General features: G+C 42.3%; 3 protein-coding genes across 8 annotated transcripts; all 3 read left to right on the top strand.

Moving 5' to 3' along the window:
• The first annotated feature begins 345 nt into the window (after positions 1–345).
• Positions 346–4,949, top strand: LOC129919960 (serine-rich adhesin for platelets-like). Of its 5 annotated transcripts, none has more exons than XM_056001095.1 (4): positions 346–457; positions 519–1,304; positions 1,404–2,096; positions 2,196–4,949. In XM_056001095.1, the coding sequence occupies exons 1-4, from the start codon at positions 451–453 to the stop codon at positions 4,829–4,831; spliced, it is 4,122 nt and encodes a 1,373-aa protein (XP_055857070.1). In that variant the 5' UTR covers positions 346–450; the 3' UTR covers positions 4,832–4,949. The 5 variants fall into 5 exon arrangements, with proteins under 5 accessions (XP_055857070.1, XP_055857073.1, XP_055857071.1 ...); XM_056001098.1 differs by having other exon boundaries at positions 519–2,096; positions 2,196–2,294; positions 2,493–4,949; XM_056001096.1 differs by having other exon boundaries at positions 519–2,096; positions 2,196–2,294; positions 2,394–4,949.
• A 543-nt stretch (positions 4,950–5,492) lies between these two features.
• On the top strand, positions 5,493–6,628 carry LOC129919964 (osteocalcin 2-like). Its single transcript, XM_056001104.1, has 2 exons — positions 5,493–5,626; positions 5,685–6,628. Exons 1-2 carry the CDS (start codon positions 5,620–5,622, stop codon positions 6,509–6,511), a joined length of 834 nt encoding a protein of 277 aa, XP_055857079.1. The 5' UTR covers positions 5,493–5,619; the 3' UTR covers positions 6,512–6,628.
• Positions 6,629–8,449: 1,821 nt separating this feature from the next.
• LOC129919961 (serine-rich adhesin for platelets-like) lies at positions 8,450–15,317 on the top strand. Of its 2 annotated transcripts, XM_056001100.1 has the most exons (4): positions 8,450–8,582; positions 8,657–10,537; positions 10,634–11,113; positions 13,628–15,317. In XM_056001100.1, exons 1-4 carry the CDS (start codon positions 8,570–8,572, stop codon positions 15,220–15,222), a joined length of 3,969 nt encoding a protein of 1,322 aa, XP_055857075.1. In that variant the 5' UTR covers positions 8,450–8,569; the 3' UTR covers positions 15,223–15,317. The 2 variants fall into 2 exon arrangements, with proteins under 2 accessions (XP_055857075.1, XP_055857074.1); XM_056001099.1 differs by having other exon boundaries at positions 8,657–11,113.
• Positions 15,318–15,430: the final 113 nt, after the last annotated feature.

The following is a 15,430-nucleotide window of genomic DNA, read 5'->3' as shown; positions in this document are numbered from 1 at the left end:
AAATACACCTTACAATCAAAAAACAAATCAAAAGGAAAACCCATTTGATAACAGTCTTAATATTTAGAATTTTATTGACTAATAAAAAAAGCATTTGCAAGGCGCATATTCAACTTCAAATTTGCCATAAAAAAAAAGTTTACATTAATATCTAATACATTCCATAATTTTTCTAAGATTTCCTTCTTGATAATATCAACGACACACTCAAGTCTTATTTATTTATTTATAAAAAATAAAACGAAACAAAACCATTTCCGCAGAACTTTAAGATCTTCAGAAGCTTACATTGAACAAATCATGTTCTTTAATTAATAAACACAAGTGCTTACAACTTTATCAGGATACTTCAGATTCTAACATTTTATTCAAGATAAGAACCGAACATATAAAACAGACAAAGCTTACAATAACTCCAGATAGTCTTTAGTTGAAATAGTGCAACGAAATATGTTCCGTAAGTGTAAAATTTATTTTGAAAAACGTCTTCTTTAATTTTTGGAATTTTCCTTTGACAGGTTTATTAATTTTGACAGTTGTGTTAATCAATCTGCAAGTTGGGCTTACAACAGCCTCAAACATATGTGAAATTCTTGCAGATGGAACAAAATTTCTAGATCCGGATGATTGCCATGGATATTTTGTTTGCCTTAGTGGTCGAAAATTTCAGCAGTATTGTGCACCTGGATGGAAATTTGATGAAAATTCTAATACATGTGTATGGGGGAAATGTCCAGTATGCCACATACAGCCACCAACAACCATAGTCCCAGATCATGTTGAAGCTACAACAGCCAAAGTGACTTTGCCACCTGAAACCACTACTGAGAATGTTTCTGAGCCAGCACAGACAAATTCTTCCGATCATCCTACAATAACTGTGACTTCGGACTCACCAATAGCAGAACAAAGTACTGAAATTGAAGGGTCATCCGAATTAACTACCCCTCCTTCAGTTGAGACAACCGTGTCTTCAGACTCGTCAACAGCAGCACAGAGCACTGAAGGTGCAAGTTCATCCAGCCCAGCTGACTCGTCTACCATCACTGAGCCGATTGAGTCTACAGTGACTTCAGCCCCATCAACAGCAGCACAGACCACTGAAGGGGCAAGTTCATCCAGCCCTGCTGAATCATCTACCGTCACTGAGCCGATTGAGTCTACAGTGACTTCAGACTCATCAACAGCAGCACAGACCACTGAAGGGGCAAGTTCATCAAGCCCTGCTGAATCATCTTCCGTCACTGAGCCTATTGAGTCTACAGTGACTTCAGACTCATCAACAGCAGCACAGACCACTGAAGGTGCAAGTTCATCCAGCCCTGCTGAATCATCTACCGTCACTGAGCCGATTGAGTCTACAGTGACTTCAGACTCATCAACAGAAGCACAGACCACTGAAGGGGCAAGTTCATCCAGCCCTGCTGAATCATCTACCGTCACTGAGCCGATTGAATCTACAGTGACTTCAGACTCATCAACAGCAGCACAGACCACTGAAGGTGCAAGTTCATCCAGCCCTGCTGAATCATCTACCGTCACTGAGCCGATTGAATCTACAGTGACTTCAGACTCATCAACAGCAGCACAGACCACTGAAGGGGCAAGTTCATCCAGCCCTGCTGAATCATCTACCGTCACTGAGCCGATTGAGTCTACAGTGACTTCAGACTCATCAACAGCAGCACAGACCACTGAAGGGGCAAGTTCATCAAGCCCTGCTGAATCATCTACCGTCACTGAGCCTATTGAGTCTACAGTGACTTCAGACTCATCAACAGCAGCACAGACCACTGAAGGTGCAAGTTCATCCAGCCCTGCTGAATCATCTACCGTCACTGAGCCGATTGAATCTACAGTGACTTCAGACTCATCAACAGCAGCACAGACCACTGAAGGTGCAAGTTCATCCAGCCCTGCTGAATCATCTACCGTCACTGAGCCGATTGAGTCTACAGTGACTTCAGACTCATCAACAGCAGCACAGACCACTGAAGGGGCAAGTTCATCAAGCCCTGCTGAATCATCTACCGTCACTGAGCCTATTGAGTCTACAGTGACTTCAGACTCATCAACAGCAGCACAGACCACTGAAGGTGCAAGTTCATCCAGCCCTGCTGAATCATCTACCGTCACTGAGCCGATTGAGTCTACAGTGACTTCAGACTCATCAACAGAAGCACAGACCACTGAAGGGGCAAGTTCATCCAGCCCTGCTGAATCATCTACCGTCACTGAGCCTATTGAGTCTACAGTGACTTCAGACTCATCAACAGCAGCACAGACCACTGAAGGTGCAAGTTCATCCAGCCCTGCTGAATCATCTACCGTCACTGAGCCGATTGAGTCTACTGTTACTTCAGCCCCATCAACAGCAGCACAGACCACTGAAGGGGCAAGTTCATCCAGCCCTGCTGAATCATCTACCATCACTGAGCCGATTGAATCTACAGTGACTTCAGACTCATCAACAGCAGCACAGACCACTGAAGGGGCAAGTTCATCCAGCCCTGCTGAATCATCTACCGTCACTGAGCCGATTGAGTCTACTGTTACTTCAGCCCCATCAACAGCAGCACAGACCACTGAAGGTGCAAGTTCATTCAGCCCTGCTGAATCATCTACCGTCACTGAGCCGATTGAGTCTACAGTGACTTCAGATTCATCAACAGCAGCACAGACCACTGAAGGGGCAAGTTCATCCAGCCCTGCTGAATCATCTACCGTCACTGAGCCGATTGAGTCTACAGTGACTTCAGACTCATCAACAGCAGCACAGACCACTGAAGGGGCAAGTTCATCCAGCCCTGCTGAATCATCTACCATCACTGAGCCGATTGAGTCTACAGTGACTTCAGACTCATCAACAACAGAACAGAGTACTGAAGGTGCAAGTTCATCCAGCCCTGCTGAATCATCTACCATCACTGAGCCGATTGAATCTACAGTGACTTCAGACTCATCAACAACAGAACAGAGTACTGAAGGTGCAAGTTCATCCAGCCCTGCTGACTCATCTACCATCACTGAGCCGATTGAGTCTACAGTGACTTCAGACTCATCAACAACAGAACAGAGTACTGAAGGTGCAAGTTCATCCAGCCCTGCTGACTCATCTACCATCACTGAGCCGATTGAATCTACAGTGACTTCAGACTCATCAACAGAAGCACAGACCACTGAAGGGGCAAGTTCATCCAGCCCTGCTGAATCATCTACCGTCACTGAGCCTATTGAGTCTACAGTGACTTCAGACTCATCAACAGCAGCACAGACCACTGAAGGGGCAAGTTCATCCAGCCCTGCTGAATCATCTACCGTCACTGAGCCGATTGAGTCTACAGTGACTTCAGACTCATCAACAGCAGCACAGACCACTGAAGGGGCAAGTTCATCCAGCCCTGCTGAATCATCTACCGTCACTGAGCCGATTGAGTCTACTGTTACTTCAGCCCCATCAACAGCAGCACAGACCACTGAAGGTGCAAGTTCATCCAGCCCTGCTGAATCATCTACCGTCACTGAGCCGATTGAGTCTACAGTGACTTCAGATTCATCAACAGCAGCACAGACCACTGAAGGTGCAAGTTCATCCAGCCCTGCTGAATCATCTACCGTCACTGAGCCGATTGAGTCTACAGTGACTTCAGACTCATCAACAGCAGCACAGACCACTGAAGGGGCAAGTTCATCCAGCCCTGCTGAATCATCTACCGTCACTGAGCCGATTGAGTCTACAGTGACTTCAGATTCATCAACAGCAGCACAGACCACTGAAGGTGCAAGTTCATCCAGCCCTGCTGAATCATCTACCGTCACTGAGCCGATTGAGTCTACAGTGACTTCAGACTCATCAACAGCAGCACAGACCACTGAAGGGGCAAGTTCATCCAGCCCTGCTGAATCATCTACCGTCACTGAGCCGATTGAGTCTACAGTGACTTCAGACTCATCAACAGAAGCACAGACCACTGAAGGTTCATCCAGCCCAGCTGAATCATCTACCGTCACTGAGCCGATTGAGTCTACAGTGACTTCAGACTCATCAACAGCAGCACAGATCACTGAAGGATCAAGTTCATCCAGCCCTGCTGACTCATCTTCTACCACTGAGCCGATTGAGTCTACAGTGACTTCAGCCCCATCAACAGCAGCACAGACCACTGAAGGTGCAAGTTCATCCAGCCCTGCTGACTCATCTTTCATCACTGACCCGATTGAGTCTACAGTGACTCCAGATTCATCAACAGCAGCACAGACCACTGAAGGTGCAAGTTCATCAAGCCCAGTGGAGTCGACTACTGCTGAATCAGTTGAGTCTACTGTGACTTCAGCCCCATCGACAGCAGCGCCAAGCACTGGAGGTGCAAGTTCACCCAGCCCAGTGGAGTCGACTTCCGCTGAATCAGTTGAGTCGACAGTGACTTCAGCCTCATCAACTGCACAGCAAACCACTGAAGATTCAAGTTCACACGAATTAACTACCACTTCTGCGATTGACACCACTACCGACTCTACATCATCAGAGGAAACGTCACCAGAACAAAGTTCGTCAACTTCAGGGCCAACTGAAATTGTAACCGAATCTGTTTCTGACTCAACTTCAGAAGTGTCTGCAGAATCAAGAATACAAGACCCACAACCCCTTGTCAACTGCAAAAACATTGCCAATGGAACCTTCATTGCTGACCCTGATCACTGTAGCAGATTCTGGATGTGTCAAAACGAAATTCCTATTAAATTCGTTTGTCAAGCAGGCATGTGGTTCGATAGTTCTAGAAAAATCTGTCAATATACCAATTATGTTGATTGTCCAGCAAATGTCGACTAAAACTGACAGCTGTCAGATCTTGCCTCATTGCTTGTAAGTCTTACATTCTCTTGGTGACTTATCCAATAAAACTACTGTTTGCACTATAAGAAAATAAAAACCGTTTAAAACAATATAATTTTTGTTTATTTAATAATTGACTGGCGTCATCGTGAGATTTAGGAAAATATTGTTTATTACATTTTTTCAAAAATTTTATGAATCAATTAAGGAAATAAACAATTCATAATAACAAATGTAGTTGTTTGACTAGATCGTTGTATGGTTTTACTACAACTTGTCATTTCCTTTCTCTTGAACTCAACGATTTCGTTCTTATCAGAAAGATTTCTTAGATTATAGTTACATTCCAATAAAGATAAATTATTGTTTCTTTACAAGAATAAACCTTGAGAATCAAAACTTTCAACTGCTTCATTGACTCTGAACAATACTCTATTACAATAAAAAAAAAATCCCACTCTTTTCAAGTGGTACAAACAAATACTCTACGACGATTTCTTATCAATAATACGTTGTATTCTAGTTCCACTGTATTATCCCATTGAGACAATTTTGTCTCAAACTCTTCAAGTAGCTTCACAAGTTATTTATGTGTCAACTAGCTAATTATTACAAATAACATGAGTATTTAGGCATAACTAAACTAATCTTTCTAGTTGAGATACTTAAGAGTTAAGATAACAGTTTAAGTTGTATTGATAACAATTTAATATAAGACGGACGGGCTTAAAATTATTTTAGATAGTCCTTTCCTGTAATAGAAGAGTGTTATACATAGTACCTTTATGATTCGTGAGTTTTTGATTTCAAATTTGAGCGAACAGTACTAATAGAATTCTATTTAAAATAGGTCCGTCAGTGATAGTAGTTTTAGGTTTTCTGTTGCAGCTTGCTGCTTCAGTTGAAGAACAATGTGAGAGCAGTTCGATTGGAAAAACATTGATAGATCATGAAGATTGTCATGGATATTATTTATGTCACAGTGGACATAAGTTACAGCAATATTGTGCACCTGGTATGAAATATATGCACGAAATTCAGACGTGTGTAGTTGGCAAGTGTCCACCTTGTAGTTGTGATAACCCAACGGAACCAACTCCAAGTGAGCCATCATCAACAACTACTGAGTCTTCGCCTAGTCCAGATCCAACAGAATCTTCGTCAACAGAAACGTCATCCGTATCAACTGAGTCTTCTACATCAACTACTGCAGATTCTTCAACGTCGGAGTCTTCAACAGCTGAATCTTCATCCACTACCGGGTCTACCGAATCTTCAACAGATTCTTCGACAACAGAGAGTTCATCATTATCAACTGAACAATCAACATCAACTACTGAAGATTCTTCAACGTCGGAGTCTTCAACAGCTGAGTCTTCATCTAGTTCCGAATCTTCAACGTCAAGAACAGAGACTTCAACATCAACCACAGAAGATTCTTCATCATCGGAGTCTTCAACTACATCGGAAGGACCCACACCAACCCCACATCCAGTAAGCTGTAAAAATGTACCGGATGGATCGTTTTTCGCCGATCTAGTACATTGCCGTGACTATTATGTTTGTCGAAATGGACAACCAGTTTTGTTGCATTGCCAACTTGGAACTTGGTTTGATGAAATAAATAATGTCTGCAACTTCCGTCATTTGGTCAATTGTCCCGCAAATATTGACTAAAATGAAGAAAGTTTATGATTGTATTCGCTTAGTGAAATATTTTATGTAGTTTTATCACTAAAGATTTTAGTACATTTATCTTTATGACTCAATAATAAATTACTCATAAAAAACAAATGTGATAAATATTATTAATAAATTGTTCTTCTGTCTGGGTTATAATAACTAAACTACAATGGTTCAAGTTTAAGTTATTTTTTATGATAAAATTGCTGTAATTAATGGTTTGGCGTTTAAATTTTCCTTTGTACCTTGAGCTTTCTTATCGTAGATTAAAGTATAAGATTTAAAGATAAACTCTTTTCTGATATAAGTATGATAAATTAAATATTGAAGAAATGTGATAAACTTAGCTAGTGTGTGTCATCAAGTTATCGATTAAGTTGCTAACATTGTGTTTGAGAAGACACATGGATAACTGCAACAATCATTTTTAATTTCGTTCAGTTGTCATTTTCAATTTAAATTTTCAAAGTACTCACATCAAACAGAGCTATTAGACCTGTTTCATTGGAGTTGGTAGTTTACTCACGAATAGAAATCTAGTACAACAACTAAACATTGATCCTACCTACTTGAACAGAAAAACATGTGTTGATTGTAGTACTAGATCATGAGTGGACTACCACCTCCAATGGAACGGAGCTAGGAATAGTTATTGTAATAGATTTCTACTCATGAATAGTCTGTCGCCTCCAAAGGAATTCCATTGATTTCGTTGAAAGTGCGTTCTATTGAAAAGCGCTAGTAAAGTTCTCATGAGTAGTTAATAACCTCCACAGGAACGCGGGTATTACTGACAGCTGATGTAAACGGATCTGCCGAAAGAAAGAGTTACATTGGTTGCTCAGACGGTATTCACATTGGCCTCACTCCCCTGACTAATTTTGACAGTTCTGTGAGCACAAATTGGGGATTTATGAAGTTGAAATGCGGTACAATTATTGTACTAAGTTGTAAAAGCGGAAGGAACTATTACCGCGTTTTGGTGAACAGATGACAATTGTAAGTTTTTTCCGCAAAAACAATGGGATGCACATTGTTTTGCGAGAAAAAAAATTGGGGAGAGCATACATTTTTTTCGATTTTAGTTTACAGCTGTGGTGAGTTAAAAAATATTTTTTTGGGGAAAAAATCTAAAAAAAATTCCACAAGTAATGCAACTTAAATCAGACTTAACATTTGGCGATTTTCGCAGTGCCGAATTGTGAAAGAATTTTTCCAGAGGAACAAAATCCCAATAAGTTAAAATAGAAGTCTGTCTGTGGTACTCGTATAAGGTAAAGAGCTCATCTTTTTAGAAGTACTCATAAGCACTTTACTAGTAATTTTTTAATCGAACGCACATTCAAGGAAACCATCATAGAGGAGGTATTCCTTTCTCTATGGAAACTATCATAATTTCTATCTACAACTCAGTAAATGTACTAGATTATTTAGTACAACAAATATTAGTAACGTGAGCCAAAAGAGATTTAAAGAAAACAATAATCTCACTCTACATATAATATAGAAATCTATACTTTGATGAATCTGACATTTGCTCGAAGTTTCCTTGGTCAGCTAAGCTGATGAATTTGACAGGTGACTTACATAAAAATAGGTATGTAATTGTTAAAAACTTGGTTTCTTATGAATGAATGTAATAAAACATTTAGTCCTTTTTTTACATTAATTTCTGAGAGCTTCTGTCATAATTGCTGAATCCCAAAAAAATCTATCAGGGTAAATAAGCTTTAAACGTATGTAGTTTATTTAGTATTCGAGTGTTTAATGGAAATTTTAATTGCAAACTAATTGGTTTGTATATTTAATGGCGTTTCAAGAAAAAATTACAAGTGCAATGAAATCGGAAGTTATGCATTCTGCTTCCATTTTTTTTTATTTTTATAGAAATAGGAAAGCACTCTTCCAAAATAAACAAAAAAAATGATAAGGCTAATATTTCTCAAGTATTTATTTTCAATGAGAAAAATAATATAATTCCGGTCAATAAATTGCACGAAAAGTCTTACGAAGTATTCAGTATTACTTCTTCTTTAAAGCAATTATGTGGATATGTCTTCGCTAGGTAAGTAACTTGATACAAATTTTAAAAAAAAAATACAACATTTTTGATGAACATTTGTATGATTTTTTTTAAAGGTTCAGTGGTAATAATAATTAGCACAATTATAGTGCCATTACTTAATGCAACTTTAACAACTCAATGTTATGGAAAACAATATGGAGATATTTACAGAGATCCCAGTGACTTACATGGATATTTTGTCTGTAAAAGTGACTTTGTTTCATATAAAAAATGTGATTTTGGCTATGAGTTAAATGAATCTTATCAAAAATGTGAAGAAGATGACAATAGAATTTTAATACGACACCGGAGAGATGCGGAAGAATCAACCGATTTGTCTGAAAGTGAGAGTGATACAAGTGTAACTGATTCTGGTGAAACAACTGTGCCCTCAGACTCACCATCGCCATCGCAAGGTGAGAACTCATCAAGCGCAACTGATTCAACTGTAACTACTTCTGGTGAAGCAACTGCGGCTTCAGACTCACCATCGCAAAGCACTGAAGGTGAGAACTCATCAAGCGCAACTGATTCAACTGTAGCTACTTCTGGTGAAACAACCGTGACCTCAGACACAACAACACCATCCCAAAGCACTGGAGGTGAGACCTCTTCAGGTCAAACTGATACAACTGTTACTTCTTCTGGTGAAACAACCGTGACCTCAGACACAACAACACCATCCCAAAGTACTGGAGGTGAGACCTCTTCAGGTCCAACTGATACAACTGTTACTTCTTCTGGTGAAACAACCGTGACCTCAGACACAACAACACCATCCCAAAGCACTGGAGGTGAGACCTCTTCAGGTCCAACTGATACAACTGTAACTTCTTCTGGTGAAACAACCGTGACCTCAGACACAACAACACCATCCCAAAGCACTGGAGGTGAGACCTCTTCAGGTCCAACTGATACAACTGTTACTTCTTCTGGTGAAACAACCGTGACCTCAGACACAACAACACCATCCCAAAGTACTGGAGGTGAGACCTCTTCAGGTCCAACTGATACAACTGTAACTTCTTCTGGTGAAACAACCGTGACCTCAGACACAACAACACCATCCCAAAGCACTGGAGGTGAGACCTCTTCAGGTCCAACTGATACAACTGTTACTTCTTCTGATGAAACAACCGTGACCTCAGACACAACAACACCATCCCAAAGTACTCAAGGTGAGACCTCTTCAGGTCCAACTGATACAACTGTTACTTCTTCTGGTGAAACAACCGTGACCTCAGACACAACAACACCATCCCAAAGCACTGGAGGTGAGACCTCTTCAGGTCCAACTGATACAACTGTAACTTCTTCTGGTGAAACAACCGTGACCTCAGACACAACAACACCATCCCAAAGCACTGGAGGTGAGACCTCTTCAGGTCCAACTGATACAACTGTAACTTCTTCTGGTGAAACAACCGTGACCTCAGACACAACAACACCATCCCAAAGCACTGGAGGTGAGACCTCTTCAGGTCCAACTGATACAACTGTAACTTCTTCCGGTGAATCAACCGTGACCTCAGACACAACAACACCATCCCAAAGCACTGGAGGTGAGACCTCTTCAGGTCCAACTGATACAACTGTAACTTCTTCTGGTGAAACAACCGTGACCTCAGACACCTCAGACACAACAACACCATCCCAAAGCACTGGAGGTGAGACCTCTTCAGGTCCAACTGATACAACTGTAACTTCTTCTGGTGAAACAACTGTGACGTCAGACACAACAACACCATCCCAAAGCACTGGAGGTGAGACCTCTTCAGGTCCAACTGATACAACTGTAACTTCTTCTGGTGAAACAACCGTGACCTCAGACACAACAACACCATCCCAAAGCACTGGAGGTGAAACCTCTTCAGGTCCAACTGATACAACTGTTACTTCTTCTGGTGAAACAACCGTGACGTCAGACACAACAACACCATCCCAAAGCACTGGAGGTGGGACCTCTTCAGGTCCAACTGATACAACTGTTACTTCTTCTGGTGAAACAACCGTGACGTCAGACACAACAACACCTTCCCAAAGCACTGGAGGTGAGACCTCTTCAGGTCCAACTGATACAACTGTAACTTCTTCTGGTGAAACAACCGTGACCTCAGACACAACAACACCATCCCAAAGCACTGGAGGTGAGACCTCTTCAGGTCCAACTGATACAACTGTAACTTCTTCTGGTGAAACAACCGTGACCTCAGACACAACAACACCATCCCAAAGCACTGGAGGTGAGACCTCTTCAGGTCCAACTGATACAACTGTTACTTCTTCTGGTGAAACAACCGTGACCTCAGACACAACAACACCATCCCAAAGCACTGGAGGTGAGACCCCTTCAGGTCCAACTGATACAACTGTAACTTCTTCTGGTGAAACAACCGTGACCTCAGACACAACAACACCATCCCAAAGCACTGGAGGTGAGACCTCTTCAGGTCCAACTGATACAACTGTTACTTCTTCTGGTGAAACAACCGTGACGTCAGACACAACAACACCATCCCAAAGCACTGGAGGTGAGACCTCTCCAGGTCCAACTGATACAACTGTTACTTCTTCTGGTGAAACAACCGTGACCTCAGACACAACAACACCATCCCAAAGCACTGGAGGTGAGACCTCTTCAGGTCCAACTGATACAACTGTAACTTCTTCTGGTGAAACAACCGTGACCTCAGACACAACAACACCATCCCAAAGCACTGGAGGTGAGACCTCTTCAGGTCCAACTGATACAACTGTAACTTCTTCTGGTGAAACAACCGTGCCCTCAGACACAACAACACCATCCCAAAGCACTGGAGATGAGACCTCTTCAGGTCCAACTGATACAACTGTAACTTCTTCTGGTGAAACAACCGTGACCTCAGACACAACAACACCATCCCAAAGCACTGGAGGTGAAACCTCTTCAGGTCCAACTGATACAACTGTTACTTCTTCTGGTGAAACAACTGTGACGTCAGACACAACAACACCATCCCAAAGCACTGGAGGTGAGACCTCTTCAGGTCCAACTGATACAACTGTTACTTCGTCTGGTGAAACAACCGTGACCTCAGACACAACAACACCATCCCAAAGCACTGGAGGTGAGACCTCTTCAGGTCCAACTGATACAACTGTAACTTCTTCTGGTGAAACAACCGTGACCTCAGACACAACAACACCATCCCAAAGCACTGGAGGTGAGACCTCTTCAGGTCCAACTGATACAACTGTTACTTCTTCTGATGAAACAACCGTGACCTCAGACACAACAACACCATCCCAAAGTACTGAAGGTGAGACCTCTTCAGGTCCAACTGATACAACTGTTACTTCTTCTGATGAAACAACCGTGACCTCAGACACAACAACACCATCCCAAAGTACTGAAGGTGAGACCTCTTCAGGTCCAACTGATACAACTGTTACTTCTTCTGGTGAAACAACCGTGACCTCAGACACAACAACACCATCCCAAAGCACTGGAGGTGAGACCTCTTCAGGTCCAACTGATACAACTGTAACTTCTTCTGGTGAAACAACCGTGACCTCAGACACCTCAGACACAACAACACCATCCCAAAGCACTGGAGGTGAGACCTCTTCAGGTCCAACTGATACAACTGTAACTTCTTCTGGTGAAACAACCGTGACCTCAGACACAACAACACCATCCCAAAGCACTGGAGGTGAGACCTCTTCAGGTCCAACTGATACAACTGTAACTTCTTCTGGTGAAACAACCGTGACCTCAGATACAACAACACCATCCCAAAGCACTGGAGGTGAGACCTCTTCAGATCCAACTGATACAACTGTTACTTCTTCTGGTGAAACAACCGTGACCTCAGACACAACAACACCATCCCAAAGCACTGGAGGTGAGACCTCTTCAGGTCCAACTGACACAACTGTAACTTCTTCTGGTGAAACAACCGTGACCTCAGACACAACAACACCATCCCAAAGCACTGGAGGTGAAACCTCTTCAGGTCCAACTGATACAACTGTTACTTCTTCTGGTGAAACAACCGTGACCTCAGACACAACAACACCATCCCAAAGCACTGGAGGTGAGACCTCTTCAGGTCCAACTGATACAACTGTAACTTCTTCTGGTGAAACAACCGTGACCTCAGACACCTCAGACACAACAACACCATCCCAAAGCACTGGAGGTGAGACCTCTTCAGGTCCAACTGATACAACTGTAACTTCTTCTGGTGAAACAACCGTGACCTCAGACACAACAACACCATCCCAAAGCACTGGAGGTGAGACCTCTTCAGGTCCAACTGATACAACTGTAACTTCTTCTGGTGAAACAACCGTGACCTCAGATACAACAACACCATCCCAAAGCACTGGAGGTGAGACCTCTTCAGATCCAACTGATACAACTGTTACTTCTTCTGGTGAAACAACCTTGACCTCAGACACAACAACACCATCCCAAAGCACTGGAGGTGAGACCTCTTCAGGTCCAACTGACACAACTGTAACTTCTTCTGGTGAAACAACCGTGACCTCAGACACAACAACACCATCCCAAAGCACTGGAGGTGAAACCTCTTCAGGTCCAACTGATACAACTGTTACTTCTTCTGGTGAAACAACCGTGACCTCAGACACAACAACACCATCCCAAAGCACTGGAGGTGAAACCTCTTCAGGTCCAACTGATACAACTGTTACTTCTTCTGGTGAAACAACCGTGACCTCAGACACAACAACACCATCCCAAAGCACTGGAGGTGAGATCTCTTCAGGTCCAACTGATACAACTGTAACTTCTTCTGGTGAAACAACCTTGACCTTAGACACAACAACACCATCCCAAAGCACTGGAGGTGAAACCTCTTCAGGTCCAACTGATACAACTGTTACTTCTTCTGGTGAAACAACCGTGACCTCAGACACAACAACACCATCCCAAAGCACTGGAGGTGAGACCTCTTCAGGTCCAACTGACACAACTGTAACTTCTTCTGGTGAAACAACCGTGACCTCAGACTCAACAACACCATCACAAAGCACTGGAGGTGGAAGTTCATCAACATCTACAGACATTACTACCACTGAGAATACACCCTCTTCCAGCATTGGTCCAACATCATCTTCTGGGCATCCGTGTCCTACAGTTCCGTTTCAGCTTGACTGTACAAAACTAGCTGATGGAACAGTTGCTGTAGATAACATCGATTGTAGTAAATTCTATTACTGTAAGAAGGGTGTAACATATTCTGGTCGCTGTAGCACTGGTCTCTGGTTTGATGTAGAACATAACGTTTGCAATTTTCCAGCAGTTGTTGACTGTCCTTCACATGGATGCAAACCTATTGTTACAACAACAACTGAAACAACATCCCCTACAACAGTATCCTCAACAACAGTTCAGTCCACAAAAACAACATCAACGACTATTTCTACTTCAAGTATTGGGCCAACATCAGCTTCGGGACATCCTTGTCCAGCAAAGCCAGTTGAACTTGACTGCACTGATAAAGCAGATGGTGTGGCTGCAGCTGATACTTTTGACTGCAACAAGTTCTATTACTGTAGAAAGGGTATAACTCATTCCAGTTACTGTAAGAATGGCCTTTGGTACGATGCTGAACATAGCCGGTGTGCACCTTCTGAGTCGGTTAGTTGTCCCTTCTACGGATGCCCGTCTACAGAAACAACAACATCATCAACAAGTTCATCAACTTCAACAACCGTAACAGGTGTTACAGTCCCAACTTTACCACCAACTTCAGTTTCCGGATACCCTTGCCCTGCAAAGCCACTCGAACTAGATTGTACTGGTAAACCAGATGGAACAGCTGTAGCTGATATATTCGATTGCAACAAATTCCATTACTGTAGAAAGGGTATAGCTCATTCTAGTAACTGTAAAAATGGCCTGTGGTACGATGCTAATCATAACCGGTGTGTACCTTACGGGTCTATTAGCTGTCCATACTATGGATGCGTTTCTTCTGAAACAACAACGTTATCAACAAGTTCATCAACTTCAACACCTGTAACAGATGCAACAATCCCAACTCAACCACCAACTTCAGTTTCCGGACATCCATGTCCAGCAAAGCCATTGGAGCTCGATTGCACTGGTAAACCAGATGGAACAGCTGTAGCAGACTTTTTCGATTGCAACAAATTCTTTTACTGTAGAAAGGGTATAGCTCATTCCAGTAACTGTAAAAATGGACAATGGTACGATGCTGATCATAGCCGATGTGTACCTTCCGGGTCCATTAGCTGTCCATACTACGGATGCGCATCTTCTGAAACAACTACACTCTCAACAAGTTCATCAACTTCAACAACAACCGTAACAGGTGTTACAATCCCAACCTTACCACCAACTTCAGTTTCCGGACACCCTTGCCCAGCACAACCACCACAACTTGATTGCACTGGTAAACCGGATGGGCTAGCTGTAGCGGACTTGTTCGATTGCAACAAGTTCTATTATTGTAGAAAGGGTATAACTCATTCTAGTAACTGTAAAAATGGCTTATGGTACGATGGGAATACTAATCGTTGTGCAGCTCGTGAGTCTGTTAGTTGCCCCTTCTATGGATGCAATCCTAATACAACCAGAACAACAATCAAATCATTCACCTTTGGATAACTGTTCTCATCTAGGTTGCAAAGATTATGTTTATACACAATTATTATTGTTATTCAAATTAAATAAATAACTTTCATTCATTGCTTAAAATAAAATTGTTTCAATTTCAGGGCGAATTAAAAAAACACCCAGTTTGATTCACTAGAAGAAACGTATTCTTACAATAGTTAGTTTGGCACTTTGGCAGCACTGTTTTAAGTACAGCCCT

The sequence above is a fragment of the Episyrphus balteatus genome, chromosome 4, assembly GCF_945859705.1.
Source record: "Episyrphus balteatus chromosome 4, idEpiBalt1.1, whole genome shotgun sequence".
Taxonomy (NCBI): domain Eukaryota; kingdom Metazoa; phylum Arthropoda; class Insecta; order Diptera; family Syrphidae; genus Episyrphus; species Episyrphus balteatus.
The sequence above is the reverse complement of the archived record's forward strand: the minus strand, read 5'-3'. Positions and strand labels throughout refer to the sequence as shown.